Here is a 16,657-nt window from a genome sequence, read left to right as displayed (position 1 = left end):
ACTTGAAAGGCAATTAAAATAAAAGTACTTATACATGAATTTGTATGCACACATAACAGGTTTTATGAATCGAACTTGGTTTTAAGTTATGTAATAACGCAAGGCGGATGGGAATTGTGCCAATAGGTTGCTTAATTTTGCATAACTGGTCAGCCAATCGGGCTCTGGGATCGGAGTCACGTGACAGTTAGCGTCACCCGCGCCTAGCGTCCTTTCGCAGACAAAGGAAAGCGCTCTTCTCGCAGTCTAAGAGAACGCTGTTCGTAGAAAGTTGCACATATATTTTTTTCCATTCATGTTGCCTTCTATGTGTGCTTTTGACTTAGGCCTGTAACATTGCCATGCAGATTTATGCAGTTATAATTCTGTTTATTTTGCCTATCATGTTTTCTTGCCTTCTCATGTATGATTTTATGTATGCCTTTTATTGTGTACCTTCATGTACGTTTTTTTTTTTGCGTTTACATGTAATAAGGCGGTTTTTCTTGCTTTCCCAGTAGGGTAGAAGGAAAATTTTTTTTTTTAAAGTTTACGACATTTTGAAATAAATGTTCAATTCACTCAGATTGGTTTTCTTCGTCACTCCGTCCTAATCCCCTGGTGGTGAAAGTCACTATGTTAGTGAAAGGCGATTCATAAATATTCTTACAGTAAGGAAAGTGATTATTGCTGATGTTATAAGAAAATTTAATAGATCATCATTAGTCTTATTTTTCTTCTCATCGACATGTACATGGTACATTGCTGCAATCAACATCGACTATTACACGACGGGTGGTGAGAGAATAAGATGAAGATTGTAAAATAGTGAAGTAAGAATTGTTTGATAATTAAAAGACAGAAGCAGAGTAAAGAAGAGTCCACAGCTACGTTTCCTCCCTCGTCCTCGTGCGTCTCTGGAGGCCGCCAAGAGGTTTAAACCTCAACCGGCACAGTCATGAGGGTTCGTTAGGGGTTATACTTTGTAGCTGGCGCTTACAACCTTTTTAGAATCTTATTTTTGCAAGTCCCCTTTGGAACAATAGGAAGTCATGGGGATTCTTGTTATTAAATCGATTGGCTATTGCTTTTAAATAAGCGCTATGTTGCATGCTTACACAGTATTTGCCTAAATTGACTACATTTTGATTGTCAGTGTAAGGGATTGAGTCAATATCTGCTATTCCCGACTTGTTGAGTATGTACACCCAATAAACGTTAACCATTTGTAAAATTGCCATAATTAGGTCGGTATTATTGATCACGAATTCGCAACATTTCTATTCTCTTTAAGTCATTTTCTTATCATTCGTTTTGGTGGTTTTGCTCTTAACAAAATATATTCAACAATATGTGTCACACAGCAGTTCTACGCTTAACATGATGTTCATATAATAAATTGACAAAGCATGCGTGTTACTCAATGTAAGTGCCTGATTTTGGTCAGGGAATATATATCAAACTGCTTTGAGTCTAATGTTATATATTCCATCTATGCTTGTAGTTTTTTTCTAGTCTGGGTGTTTGTTTTAAATTTAAAGATATTTTTAAAATGAATAAGAAATCTAAATGTCTCGCAAACTTTTTGCAATATATTGACAAATACAAATGCATGTTGACATTTTTCTAGTGGGTGATCATTTGCTGAATACAAAAAGTGTTTTTTTTTACATAGCTATATTTTTTAGAATCTTTATAAGTAGTTTTTTGTAAAGAATATTTGACATTGACAGGTCATTAGTTGACTTCATTTTACACATTGTACATCAGTGTAATATGTAATGTGTTAATTTGTGGTTTTTCAATGTTATTAACTACCTATTTAAAGAAGCCTTGATCCATGTATGTAACCATGATATAGCTCTGAAGTGTTGTTATATAGTAAAGAGCATTTTTCTAACCATTGTTGGCATTATCCTTTTTTCCATGAAATTCGCAGTTGCCATTACAATATCTTATTTAAAAAGAATAAAATTGAATTAAGTGAACAATATTATTCATACATGAGCATATATTTATTAGTTTTTTTGTTAAATTTAATATTATTCGGGAAACGGCTGTTGCCTCCAACACACTGTCTAAAGTATGTGTTGCAAATTATTTTAAAACGTAGGAATAATTAATTTACAGTCCAGAAAAGCTTCTATTATGCTGAGAGTTGATAAACTATATAACTGTGACCTTGACCTTTGCCATAAGGATGCGGTCCTTACTTACTGGTGGCTTATGATCACCATAAATGGTATTGCTATTTAACACTTGAAATTTCCCTAAAAGAGGTTCTTAAAATTTTGTTTAAAGCGTGGAATGTGTGCAGTTCCATATCAGATTAAAAGGTAAATTATCATAAGAAAAACAAATGCAGGCAAAAGCATATATAATTATTATTCTGTTATAACAAATAAACAAATCTACAAGAAAAATGAAGTTCATCCAATAATACAAACAAACTGAATAGAGCAGATTTTAATACAACACAGATTTCTAATAATATATTTCTAATATAAAATCGTGAAAAATGTATATGAAATGGATTATGAAAGGTCAGGTGAATCAATAATATATTTATAGTTATATAACAAGTTCAAAAGCAAAACGTAACAGGTCAACTACAAGAACTGAAGGTAAAAGCATTAAAGCTTATATGACATCTACCCAGTAAAAGAAAATCCATGAGCTACCGGTAATAACATCTGGTTAAAACAAAAAATACACAAAATATCACAGGTATGCAACATAAAATATCATAGCTATCTATATTAAAAATGTTTGCGTATACTTCTTTGAAAGATGTTTAAAAAATAAAATGTGACTTTCAACTGAAAATATAAATTCTTATCTCTTATTACAACATTAGAGCTTAAAAAACACATATTAAACTAGCATAATGTTTCTACCAATTTTCACAGTTTTCTTACATACTTCCACGACCTGCAATTTGTTTTCTGCAAAAAAGAAATACAAAAAAAATAGCGTGGCTTTATCAGCAAAAATCTTTACCCGAAACCTTTTGTCTGGAATAGAGTTCAGGAAATTCAAAGAAATTTTTCAAACAAGTGAAGGCTCATAAACACGCTAACTAGAAAACTTTTGACAAACAAATGATTTCTTACATAATGCAGTGCTCTTAAACAATATACGCTGTATTATTGCAACATTTAAGTCTACAAAAATGTTCATGTTTGGTTAATTTGGCATTTGTTTTGAATTTATAAGCGTAATAACTTCGCTGTGTTTGACAATAACTTTGACATAACTTTGATTGTTCAGTGTTTAGGAATGAGGTGAACAAAATTCTGAATTGTTTTGTTAAGTTGACGTCGCTGAAACACACTTGCATGTTTTCTGCACGCAAAAATGCGGAGTATATATTACAATAATGCTAATCTTAAACAGATGATTATACATGCCCTAAAAATATATAAATACAACCTAATTCATATTCCCAATTTGTACAAATCTGCTGATGAACATGACAATAGGCCAATAAGTGTACCGATTGATAAAAATTCAACTATATTTTTTTTTAACTTCTACAATTAAGAAATTTGCCTATAAAAGTTCAAAACAGTTTCACTACAGCCAAGCTATAAGAAGTTACAACACTTTTCAGACAGACTTTGGTCGAATTATTCATATCACAGACACTCTGAATCTGTATAAACAATAACAACAAACAAAACATTGAGGCAAGATCTATATACTACATAAAATATGTAAGTCGATGTTGATTTCACTTTCTGTATTAAAAGCGCAAAACATTACAATTAAAATGATTGAATTCAGATTATTATCTGAAAATAGAACCCTAATAAACTCTGACATAAACATATGGTACTAAACAGCACAAACTTGGTTAGTTGCAACATATTCTTTCTCAGAAGTTAATAGAGCAATATAAAATGCCAGATATCTGAACTCTTTTTATGCATTACATATTATTTTCATAACCAACATCTGATTGAAATAAAGTGAATTGCGTTGCTGCCATGATGATTTGTTCTCTTTGAATGCTCTGAACCTGATATATGCAACTGAGTAACATGTAAAACATCAAGTTTTGAGATGAACAGGATTAGGACATTAATGAAATAAATGCTGCATTTGTTAAATTAATTTACACCAAAATACAGAGTCATTGTACACATGAGACATTCACTGGCAAATTAACACATTGTTCAAATGTAACTATTTATTATCTAGGAAATGTTACCAATAAGTTTGCCATAAATCTGCATACAATTTGCTCAAATAAAGCTCATATTTTGGACATTATCTAAAACAATACAAAGACCATATGGCATCCAAGGAGGTTGTGTTTCCAATGTAGATCAACATCATCAACTTGCCTAGTGAAACATCCTCTAACCAGACTGACGTAACATGTGAAGTCATCATACATTTTGTAGCAGAATAAATATTGAACAACCATTAAAAATATACAATATATGTAAATATCCTTTACCCTGGATGTTGTAAAATTAAAAATGTCTAAACTTAATAATGTAACCTACTGAAAATGAACGTGCACACTATTTCATATCCACCTATTGTGAATTGCAACAGAAATATACAACAGGACCAAAACAATTGAAACAAGCAAATTCGTTGAATTGATATCCCCCGCCAATATGCTTCTGGACACAAAAGTGTTATATTTGACACTAAAAAAAGCATTTTTTCAAGATACAAAGGACCATAACTCCATTATTAACAGATGGTGTACAATGACATTTGGCGTGCATCATCCTCTTATCCATATATATACTCATACCAAGTTTCAATGAAATCAGCCAAAGCACTTCCAAGATATGGCTCCGAACGGACGGACGGATGGAAAGACGGACGGAAACGCCAAAACAATATCCCTCGCCTATGGCAGGGGATAATTAAGTTACATTCAAACTTTCTTACCAAGTCAATTCTATAAACATACAAATAGTGCAATGGTTGCTCAAATAAATTGTATCCTATTATTGATTGGAAAACAATATATCGTTTAATTTCAAGTTGTAAACAATCACTATTTCTTTGATAACTATCTGGAAAATGGGACTTAATACATGTGCTTTAAGAATTTGCCAGATTAGACTGTGCAGTCGACACCGGCTAATCAGAGAAGACACTTTCTATTTAAACTATATTTTTGCCAAACAGAGACTTCCGTTTGACGAAAAACTCCACAAAAGGGGAAAGTGTCGTTCCTGGTTAGCCTGTGCTGACTGCTCAGGCTTATCTGGGGCGACATTGTACGCACATGCATTAAGCCCTGTTTTCCCAGAGCGAGGCTCATATATATGAAGGCCCAAATATCATTGAATATTGTTCCCTATTGTTATATATCTGTAGACCCAAACATATCTGAGGATTGTTTCCTATTGTTCTAACTCTGTGGGCCCAAATATAGCTGGGTAATGTTCCTTAGAGTGACCATTACTCTGCCACCTCGTCACGTATGCTGTCCAGGAAAGACGTGTGTGTACGCTCCTTTCTTTGCTGTTGTTCCTCGTACAGTCTACGCTTCTCCTGCAATCACATCAGCCATCAGAAATCACCAAATATGACTACACAACAACCAATCAGAAATCACCAAGTATAACTTCACAATTTTAATCGATGGATTGTATGTCAGTATTTGGAACAATACAATGGTTTCAAAAAACTCCATATTTGCTAAAAACTACACATCCATTTTATACTGTATTCAATAAAAGAAGTAAATCATTAAACCTGTTTTCAGTCAAACTATGTAGTTATGTGTAACCCTACATTTAAACCCAAATTGTTAAGTCAGTAAAGAAACCTTTGTATATTTATCTATAATGGATTTACAAGTGTCATTCAAACTTTAGCACTTTAGACCTTACTTTTTGTTTCACAAGTATAGCAACAACATTTCTTTAAAATGTCAATTTGAATCACAATCAGTGAACAAACCTTCTAACAGACCAAATGAAAATGGTTGTGTTTTGTTTATTTATACTTATTCCAATAATACTGTTTTTGTACAGTTTCTTCTTCTTCGTATGAAAATGATTAAGTGTATTTTAAAAACTAAATAACTAACAACATTTAATTGTTATGAAAACGCAATTTGTTATGATTAAACTCTTGTTAAAAAATACAAATAGTATATTGATTTATGTAAATCAATTAAAGAAAAATAGTGGTTAATCATTTATAAATTGCCTTGTGAACTAAAAACCTTATCAAAACTTACTATATAAAACTAGAGCCTTGTCACAGAGGTGACGAATACCCCCACATGCTGCATTGACACAGAATATTTTGCATGTTGTCTTCACATAAAACAGCGGACACCATGCTCAATGTTTAAAACGCACTAAGTGACCCCGTGATCTAGTTTTTGACCCAGCATGGCCCATGTTCGAACTTTTCCTACACATCATCTAGATACAACTTCTGACCAAGTGTGGTGAAGCTCAGATGAAAACTACTTGAATTAGAGAGCGGACACCATGCTGAATGTTTAAAACGCACTAAGTGACCCCGTGACTTAGTTTTTAACATGGCATGACCCATATTCAAACTTGGCATAGACATCATCTAGATACAACATCTGACCAAGTTTGGTGAAGATCGGAAGAAAACAACATGAATTAGAGGGTGGACATTTAATAAGGACCGACAGACCGACCGACAGACAAGCTCACTCCTATATACCTCCCTAAACTTCGTTTGTGGGGGTATAAATACAGTCCATATTGCAGACATGCTTCATATTACCATTTAAGCAAGTTTCACAAACCAATACTCTTCACATTAACTCGGCTAAACGCTTTTCTTTTCTTAAAATAAAAGCATAGGCAAAGGTTTTGATATATTTTCTCATATATTGACTGTGGATATTATGATGACATCCAGGTGATGGCCATATGAAAGGGAGATAAGCATATAATTGTGTACGCATGGCAGAGAAGACAATCCATGTGATGGCTATATGCAAGGGAGGTAAGCAAGTTTTCATGTAATATTGCCAGGGAAAACAAACCATTTCTAGCTATATACAAAGGAGGTAAGCATGTTGTTGTGTATAAGCATTGGAGGGGAGACAATCTATGTGATGGTTATATGACAGGGAGGTTAGCAAGTTATTGTGTAATATTGGGAGGGGAGACAATCCATTTCATGGCTATATACAAGGGAGGTAAGCATGTTCTTGTGTAAGCATTGAAGGTGAAAAAGAAGTCAGTGATTACACGGGAAGTGCAAACTGGTTTTTTAGCCAGGCTTTCCAGGTTTCTGCAATTTCTTAAATGACACATAATTTTGGAATCATTGAAGACTAACATACAAAATCTGTCTTTACCATATTACCGGTATTTGAATAAAGTTCTACAATAAAAAAAACTGTAAAAATATTTATAAATTATGAAAAAGTTCCAACCAGTTACAAAGTTTGCAGTGCTAAACTTTCCACTAAAATAGAAAGAGATTACTAAAAAAGGGCTTTACTCACTAAAAACATATTACTTTTGAACATTAGTAAACTATTAGTAAAAAATTAGTTTAAAGAGGAAGAGGTTTAGTTTGAGAAGATAAAATGTCTTGAATTATGTGAACAAGCGTGTCATGTGAGACAGACCTTTGCTGACTGAGCATTTGATTCCCGTGCATTTCTACCTTCTCTCTGGCTTCCTGCTGTGGCACGCGAAGAGTACGCATTTGACTGTAAAACAGCATGTCAAAACGAAAGTGTGGTTAGTCTTGAACACCCCATTCACACCACACTGAATTGTGCCCGGCATCTTATGTCGTATCGCCATGTTGCGAATATCAGAGAATGAATAATTGTTTCTAACAGGAGTTCTAAGAGTGGATTACTAGCAAGGTCAAAAAGAGGTGAAATCTTTTTATATTTGAGTCTTTTTCTAGGAAAACAGGGCTAAATGCATGTGCATTATTGGTCGTCCAAGATAAGCCTGTGCAATCCTCACAGGCTTATCAGGGATGACACTTTCTACTTTTACAGTATTTTTCTTTTTAAATGAAGTCTTCTCTTAGCAAATTGCTAATTTTAGCGGAATGTGTCATCAATTATTAGCCTGTATTGACTACACAGGCTTATCACAGATGACACTTTACGCACATGCATTAAGCCCAGTTTCCCAGAACGAGGAGCCAAAGTTTCCAATATCAAAGAAGGAACGATCTTTTACAGGAGTTTTAAGAGAGAAAAAATATTACTAGCAAGTTCAAAATAAGGAGAAATCTGTTTATTTTTTTTATTTTTCTAGCTTTCTAAGCAGTTGACAAGTCTAGGAAATACTATAGTTCACTAGCAAAGTACTCAGCAATAAACAATGAAATACAATCAACAGTAAAAGAAAGATTTTCAAATCTGCAAATATTTAATAAAAACATTTTGGATTTTGAACCATAATACAGTTTTGCTTTAAGTGAAATGCCCATTACATGTAATAAAGTTAACATATATGTATTTCATTTGTTTTGATCAATGAAATCCCTAATAAAATAGAAATTTGTCACAGACAATACAGCAGTCCCCTTTTGTCAGAGTACAAAAAGGATCTCCAGAAGTTTCATTAACCTTGCTTGAGTACTGTTTAGGTATGGCAGGATCCAGACTTTAGTTTTCAATTATTTATGTCACCATAGCCACCACAATTTTGGTCTAAAGGTAAATAACTGAAATAACATAAAAATGCCCCATATGATCCTCTATCAATGAGCAGAGTTTCTTCAACAGAAATTTAGTAATTTTTTTAGTTGTTGTAGATCCAGATTTCTTGCTTATTTCTGTAATCACCCACTAATTTTTTTCCAGTGAAAATACTGAAATAACATCATACATATTCTCATGGTATATGAAATGTTCAGGTGAAAAACGAAGTAATCCAAATCCACACACTTAAAAACTGTCAAACTTTAAAAGCATGCATTAGTGGTATTTTCGCAAATAAATGTATGACGTCGATAACTTGCATTTCAGACAATGTTCAAACTTCAAAATTTGAAAAGTATACAGTTTGCGGTAAAATTAATGTAGATAATACCATTTTACATGCAAGTGTCTATTTTACTGATTAGCTTAAATTTATAAAAACCAACAAGTAAAATTGCACAGACAAAACAAACAGTGTTGATTCTAAGATTGATGCCTTTTATTCATATAAAAGTCTTCATATTTTGTCTAACGAGATTTATTGTCTGCACTGACAAAATTATGAATACAAATGTTCAATTGAATATGAATTAAAATCATAAATGATAAAATAGCAAAGCTATATGAATACAGAAGCTCCATGCAAACTGTGCGAGCCAAACCAGGGACTTTACAAACTTCACACATGAGACACTGAAGCTCAAGTCTTGTGAGACATAATTACCAACAAAAATGTGACTCAACAATCAATTGCATGTCTCATTGCTTTCTTCCATATTTCTAAAATACAAAGAGACAACAGAAGAAAAATTATATCGCACAATGCTGCATTCAATAAAACACAGATTAAGAATCACCAGTATTGATTAATAGGCAGAATTGAATAAGTCAACGTCCCAAAGTAGGTCAATATCGAGGTCAAAATAAGGTTCGCTGATTTGAGTGTTTAACGTATCAAAGCTTTTAAGTAATTAAGTAAGTATTGAGCTGACCGTAAATTTGCGTTGACCAAGATTTTGACCTTCTGAATAGTAAAATAGGAAGGTAAATATCAAGGACAAAATAAGGTCAGGTGATGTGATGTGTTGGAAGTATTCATAGATAACATGCCAGCCAGCTATCTAGCACACAAAATTTATGTAGGACAAAACACACTATTTTGGGTTAACCAAGAACTACAAAAATGCAAGCATCACAGCTGGGTTGATGATATACATAAATTGTGTTTTTTTAACTGATGGACGGACGGACAGACAGGACTAAATTCTGTAAAGAAGTGTGTATCATACAACGAAAGGATTAGAAATAGTTCTGGCTAGGATGAGTACGAGGATATTTGAGGAACTTACGTCATCCCTCCAAAGACTGGATCCCTCTGTTCTTGAATCTTCCTGTATGGTACCCAACCTGTTATATAAAATAATCAAAATTAATGAACACATTACAAAAATACCTGTCTGTTTGTCTGTCTGTCAGTCTTTTCGTCTCATGGTTTTCATGTACATTGATTGGAATATACAACAATTCGATATGATATCACAGTGAAATCTTATTAAGAAATAGAAAACCATAATGAGGGCACCCATGATATACTTGTAGCCCAAATTGAATAAGGACCCAAGCCAAAGCTTGAGGTCCAGTTTGGGGTTGCCTGGATGGTCAATATTATGCAAAAGAGACACGTCAGGTTTTCCTTTTTTTATTGTACCAAACATTTTTTCCTGTACATCAATCGGTGCATAATCGACGATTGTATGCATGTGCGTAAAGTGTCCTCCCAGATTAACCAGTGCAGTCCAACCAGAACATGACTTTCCAACTAAGAAGAGACTTCCTTGGAATGAAAAATACTGTAAAAGCGGAAAGTGACATCTTTGATTAGAGCCCTGATTTACAGCTAATTCAACTCCAAATCAGTACTTGCATAAAATATTCCCTTCTTCACATGCTTAGCACCTAACACTTGAGATGACATCTACCAAGCTTATTAAGAGAGCATTTTGAAGCAGATCTTCAGTAATAACTGCAGCGTTCACCGGCTATTTAGGACAACACTTTCTGCCTAAATGAATTGATTACCTTTAAACAAAAAATACCATAAAAGCAAAGAGTCTTTCCTCATTAACCTGTGCTGACTACACAAGCTAATCTAGGATGACACTTTACAAAATACACAGGGATCATATTTTTTTCTGTTTTGTTGGTCCTAGACCGATTGGGGTTATGAAAGACCGATTGAAAATCCCAAACAGTCGGTCCTATTCTGTTTGCTAAAATTCACATGTCATGAAATCAATTACACAGTGAACATGCTAACATCCCCTATTTACATTCTTATCTCGATAAGGTGTGATATACAATTCGCTGCAGTCTCTCAACCGGTCAGGACCAGTTAATTGCATGTCAGCCAACTAGTATGACCCCAAGCAGCGAAGATTCGCGCGGTTGTGTATTAGTCATGCGTGAATAACCCGTGTCAATATCAATCGATAATTTCATTGGCTTATACCTAGCACACTAATTAATCGGTCCGTAATGTGTACTCTTCCACGATAAAATCGTTGACAGTTACTTTGGAGATGGAAATCTTGATGTTATCCTCGTCGAAATTGTGCATTTCATGCATGAAACAGTAAACTTTCATATAAATAAAGAAGAAAATCGGATATTCTGCAATAATTGTGGGCGAACCTTATACACTGAAAGCATGCGCTGTAACTAAACAAAACATGCCGATACATTTTCCACCAGTGTAATAATCGGGCAATAAATGAATGAAAGTCACTTTAAATACATTAAGCCCAATTTTCCAATAGTAGAGCAAATCTCTGTTACCCATTGCGACTCTTCCTGAGTGAGTGTAAACTGCTGTTTGGGTCTTTCTCCTCATCGAGACATTTGCGTATGAAGGCTGCCACCTCTTTCTGTTGATACTCCTCTGCCAGCTCCAGGGCTGAGCGATCTTGATTATCTTTGGCCGACAGGTTGGCACGGTTTGCTATGAGCCATTTGACACACTCTAGGTGACCACTGTGGAGTAACAAGTAAAACACATTTGACACACAATAGGTGACCACTGTGGAGGAACAAGTCAAACACATTTGACACAGTTAAGATGACCACAGTGTAGGTACAAGTAAAACACATTTGACAGGCGGCCACTGTGGAGGAACAAGTAAAGCACATTTGCCATACCTTACGTGACTACGGTGGAGGAACAAGTAAAACATATTTGACACAAGTTAGGTGACCACTGTGGTGGAATAAGTATAACACATTTGACACACTCTAGGTAGCCAGACAGGAGGAACAAGTAAAGTGCAACATATTTGACACACTATCGGTTACCACTATGGAGGAACAAGAAAAACTCATTTGACACACTCTAGGTGACCACTGTGCAGGAACAAGTAAAACACATTTGACACACTTTAGGTGACCACTGTGGAGGAATAAGTATAACACATTTGACACAGTCTAGGTGACCACTGTGGAGGAAAACTTAAAAGGCAAACTGAATGAGCAAGCAAAAGAATCCTGTCAAGAACGTAACAAACTTAAATTTATAAGTCACTGTAAGAAGATTAAACAGCCTTTTTCGTCTCACTAAGTTGTTGGACATTTAGCCTCGTTCTGGGAAAAGCGGATGTAATGCATGTGATGAAAGTAAGGTCCCAGATTAGCAGGTGTAGTTTGCACAGGCTTATCAGGATAAAAAAATACTGCATTAACTGGATTAGCCTTTAAAAGAAACCTCTTTTAATCAAAAATTCCATATAAGTGGAAAGTGTTGTCAATGATTAACCTGTGGGGACTGCACAGGCTAATCTAAGATGACACTTTTAGCACATGCATTTAGCCAGGTTTTCACAGAACACAGCTCTGTGTTGTTAGACATTTAAATAATTGTGCATTTTTGCATCATGATAAAAACTGCAATTCCCTTAATGCTTAAACAAAAAGGATGCTACATGATGGACGAGGATGGATAGAACGAAAAGCAATTCAACATCTCACATTTTTTGCATTATGTAAAGGTGACTTACAACTATACAAAATGTGAAAGTTCAGCATCTGCATCAGCACAGGAGAAAACCCTTATTATACAATGAACCAAAGCCAAACAGTTAGAAACGAAACAATTGCACTAAACAAGACAAATATATACATAACAAGCATAAAGACATGAACAAAAATGGGGTCACCACTTTTAGACGTTCACTGCAAAAGCTCTGGGATAATAACACAGTTTAAATGAGCTCCAAGCCTTACCTTTTTTGATGCACGATGGCCATTTTCAAATAATAACACATACGACTACAAACATTGAAAATCAACTTTCAAGTAACATATTTGGCTACAAACATTGATAACTCACTACTGATAACCCACTGTTGAGTAACACATATGACTGCAAAAAATATCGATAACCCACTGTTGAGTAACACATGAGACTTCAAATATTGATAACCCACTGTTGAGTAGCGCATATGACTTCAAATATTGATAACCCACTGTTGAGTAATACATGTGACTACAAATATTGATAACTTACTGTTAAGTAACGCATGTGACTTCAAATATTGATAACCCACTGTTGAGTAATGCATATGACTTCAAATATTGATAACCCACTGTTAAGTAACACATGTGACTTCAAATATTGAAAACCCACTGTTAAGTAACACATGTGACTTCAAATATTGAAAACCCACTGTTGAGTAACACATGTGACTTCAAATATTGATAACCCACTGTTGAGTAACGCAAATGACTTCAAATATTGATAACCCACTGTTAAGTAACGCATATGACTTCAAATATTGATAACCCACTGTTAAGTAACACATGTGACTTCAAATATTGATAACCCACTGTTGAGTAATACATGTGACTACAAACATTGATAAGCCACTGTTGAGTAATGCATATGACTTCAAATATTGATAACCCACTGTTGAGTCATACATGTGACTACAAACATTGATAACTCACTACTGAAAACCCACTGTTGAGTAACACATATGACTGCAAACATTGATAACCCACTGTTGAGTAATACATGTGACTACAAACATTGATAACCCACTGTTGAGTAACGCATATGACTTCAAATATTGATAACCCACTGTTGAGTAACGCATATGACTTCAAATATTGATAACCCACTGTTGAGTAATACATGTGACTACAAACATTGATAACCCACTGTTGAGTAACGCATATGACTTCAAATATTGATAACCCACTGTTGAGTAATACATGTGACTACAAACATTGATAACCCACTGTTGAGTAACGCATATGACTTAAAATATTGATAACCCACTGTTGAGTAATGCATATGACTTCAAATATTGATAACCCACTGTTGAGTAACGCATGTGACTACAAACATTGATAACCCACTGTTGCGTAACTCATGTGACTACAACAAATGGAGCTACTTACTTCATGGCAGCTAGATGCAATGGGGTCTGCTTGTCCACTGACAGACATGTCAACTTGGCTCCCATTGCTGCCAGAACCTACAAAGAATAAAACTCTGCAATAAATCACAATTGAAATATTGCTTGCCAACATGCATTTATATAATAAAAACACCTCGTTCTGGGAAAACAGTGCTTAATGCATAAAGTGACAACCGTATTAGCCTGGGCAGTCAGGGGCGATACTTTCCGCCTAGACTGAATTTTTGTTGTGATTTTGGCGGGTCGTTGAACGACATCGCTGACGGTGCGAACGTTCACGTTCTGAAGAAGTCATCATTATTGTTATTGTTAATTATTATTGTCAGTTGTACATCAAATAAAGTAGTGATAGTTGAACCTGGATTGCACTTCTCATTTTATTTCACAAGCGAACTACAATTATATTATGACCGCCGACAATTTTCATTTGGAACAGACCTTGTTTAGATGAAAAATTTCATAAAAGCATAAAGAAACATTTTAGGCACATGCATTAAACCGTGTTTTGCCAAAGTGGCCAAATGTCTTTCATGCATTAACAAACATAAACCATCTTCAGATAAACTGGATATAAACAGGGATTAAAATATTTTTTGTTTTTGGCTCGATCCATGTTTTGGGATAACTGGGTCTAATGCATGTGCGTTAAGTGTAGTCCCAAATAAGCCTGTGCAGTACGCACATAATAATCAGGGACGACAATTAAAACTTTAATGAAATTTTTGGCTTGAAGGAAGTCTCTTCTAAATGAAAATCCAGCTTAGGTGCAAAGTGTTGACAACACTTTACGCACACGCATTAACTGCCGCTTTCCCAGAGCCAGGCTCAAATATATTCCATATAACCATTTGTCTCATGCCATAACCTGTTTCCCATGTAATATTACCATTACGAATATTTTCAGCTTACACATGTGTAATATACTTTTTGAGCGTTTTCTTTGACTTATTTTTGTTCGATTGATCAATCGCATTTTATTATTTTGCTGAAATGATGTTGCAACGTCAAATAACGTCACGAAATGTAAACAACATTTGGGATGCAACGTCAAATAACGTCACGAAATGTAAACAACATTTGGGATTTATTATTAGTTTGCGTAAATATTTATTTAATTTGCTCATTTAAAAGCATGTGATAAACAAGAGTGCCAAACTGTCACAAGATACGCCCGTTTGATAAAAACTACTTGAAATGCACTAAGTAACCTAGTGACCTAGTTTTTGATCCGGCATGACCCATATTTGAACTTGACCTAGATATCATTAAGACACAACTTCTGACCATATTCGGTGAAGATCGGATGAAAACTACTTTAATTAGAGAGCGGACACCATGCTAAATCCTTGAAATGCACTAAGTGACCCCGTGACCTAGTTTTTGATCCGGCATGAACCATTTTCTAATTTGACCTAGATATTGTCTAGATACAACTTCTGACCAAGTAAGGTGAAAATAGGATGAAAACTATTTGAATAAAAGAATGTGGATGCCGCCCGCCCGCCTTCCGCCGCCGCCCGCCAAGGGTCATCTGATAATATGTTCCGTTTTGAAAAAAACGGGTATAAAAAGGATATTGACATGGGAAACCATTAAAAAGTAAATGTGCTAAAGAAATAATCCACTAACATTCAATGTAATGTCAATATTATGCTATGTCTAGGAAAAAGAATGTTATATGGGCACTAAATTTGCCCAAACAAAATAATAAAATACCTTTTTTCATGAAACGAATCTAATACTGCACAACATGATACCTTCAATGCTTATTTCTATTTAAACTTCTGAACATTTTGACACTCCATTGTTAATGTATAACAGACATGCATCCAAGTGCAACTCAGATGAAATTAAATAGCGCAGGAGTAAATTTCTCAAAGTCGTTAAAACTGTTTAAAACTGAGACAAGTCTCAAAGAATGATAGCAACCATTGTACAGTTTACAAACCATCACAAATCCCCTGCAATCCTAAAATTAACAAAGCTACCAAAATAATTAAATTCCATGTTATAAACACCAATTAAACACCTGACATGCCTCTTTTTTAGTCTATAAAGAGGATATTTGTGGGTTTCAGAGAGATCTGATAAATCAATACAAGTGGTGAAGCAATGAGTGAAACTAGAGCTTTGTCACTGAATGTGACTTATACCCCCATACCACTTTGACGCAGGATAAAAAGTTGTTTAAAAGTTTCGGATGAATACAATTTGAATTAGAGTCCGGACAAAGTGGCGCCGTTGAAAATGCACTAATTGACCCTATGACCTAGTTCTTGACCCGACATGACCCATATTCGAACTTGACCTAGATATCAACTAGATGCAACTACTGACCAAGTTTGGTAAAGATCGGATGAATACAATTTGAATAAGAGTCCGGACAAAGTGGCGCTGTTGAAAATGGACTAATTGACCCTATGACCTAGTTTTTTACCTGGCATGACCCATATTCGAACTTGGCCTAGATATCAACTAGATGCAACTACTGACCAAGTTTGGTGAAGATAAGATTTATACAATTTGAATTAGAGTCCGGACAAAGTAAAAAGCACTAATT

At 34.7% G+C, this 16,657-nt stretch overlaps 1 protein-coding gene across 24 annotated transcripts in view; it reads right to left on the bottom strand.

Annotated features, from left to right (window-relative positions):
* Positions 1 to 2,347: 2,347 nt before the first annotated feature.
* The window catches only part of LOC127868927 (uncharacterized), a 62,074-nt gene continuing 47,764 nt past the window's right edge, over positions 2,348 to 16,657 (bottom strand). For 17 of the 24 annotated variants that reach the window (XM_052411093.1, XM_052411101.1, XM_052411113.1 and 14 more), the window contains 6 exons: positions 14,078 to 14,154; positions 11,462 to 11,656; positions 9,976 to 10,033; positions 7,586 to 7,669; positions 7,310 to 7,335; positions 2,348 to 5,505 (listed from right to left, as the gene is read on the bottom strand). In XM_052411093.1, the coding sequence (XP_052267053.1) occupies positions 5,355 to 5,505; positions 7,310 to 7,335; positions 7,586 to 7,669; positions 9,976 to 10,033; positions 11,462 to 11,656; positions 14,078 to 14,154 (591 nt within the window). In that variant the 3' untranslated portion in view covers positions 2,348 to 5,354. Of the gene's footprint in view, positions 5,506 to 7,309; positions 7,336 to 7,585; positions 7,670 to 9,350; positions 9,407 to 9,975; positions 10,034 to 11,461; positions 11,657 to 11,982; positions 12,023 to 14,077; positions 14,155 to 16,657 lie in introns of those variants that run through there. The other 7 variants (XM_052411098.1, XM_052411118.1, XM_052411102.1 and 4 more) reach the window with 6 other exon arrangements.

This window comes from Dreissena polymorpha, chromosome 2 (assembly GCF_020536995.1).
Source record: "Dreissena polymorpha isolate Duluth1 chromosome 2, UMN_Dpol_1.0, whole genome shotgun sequence".
Classification (NCBI taxonomy): Eukaryota; Metazoa; Mollusca; class Bivalvia; order Myida; family Dreissenidae; genus Dreissena; species Dreissena polymorpha.
The sequence above is the reverse complement of the archived record's forward strand: the minus strand, read 5'-3'. Positions and strand labels throughout refer to the sequence as shown.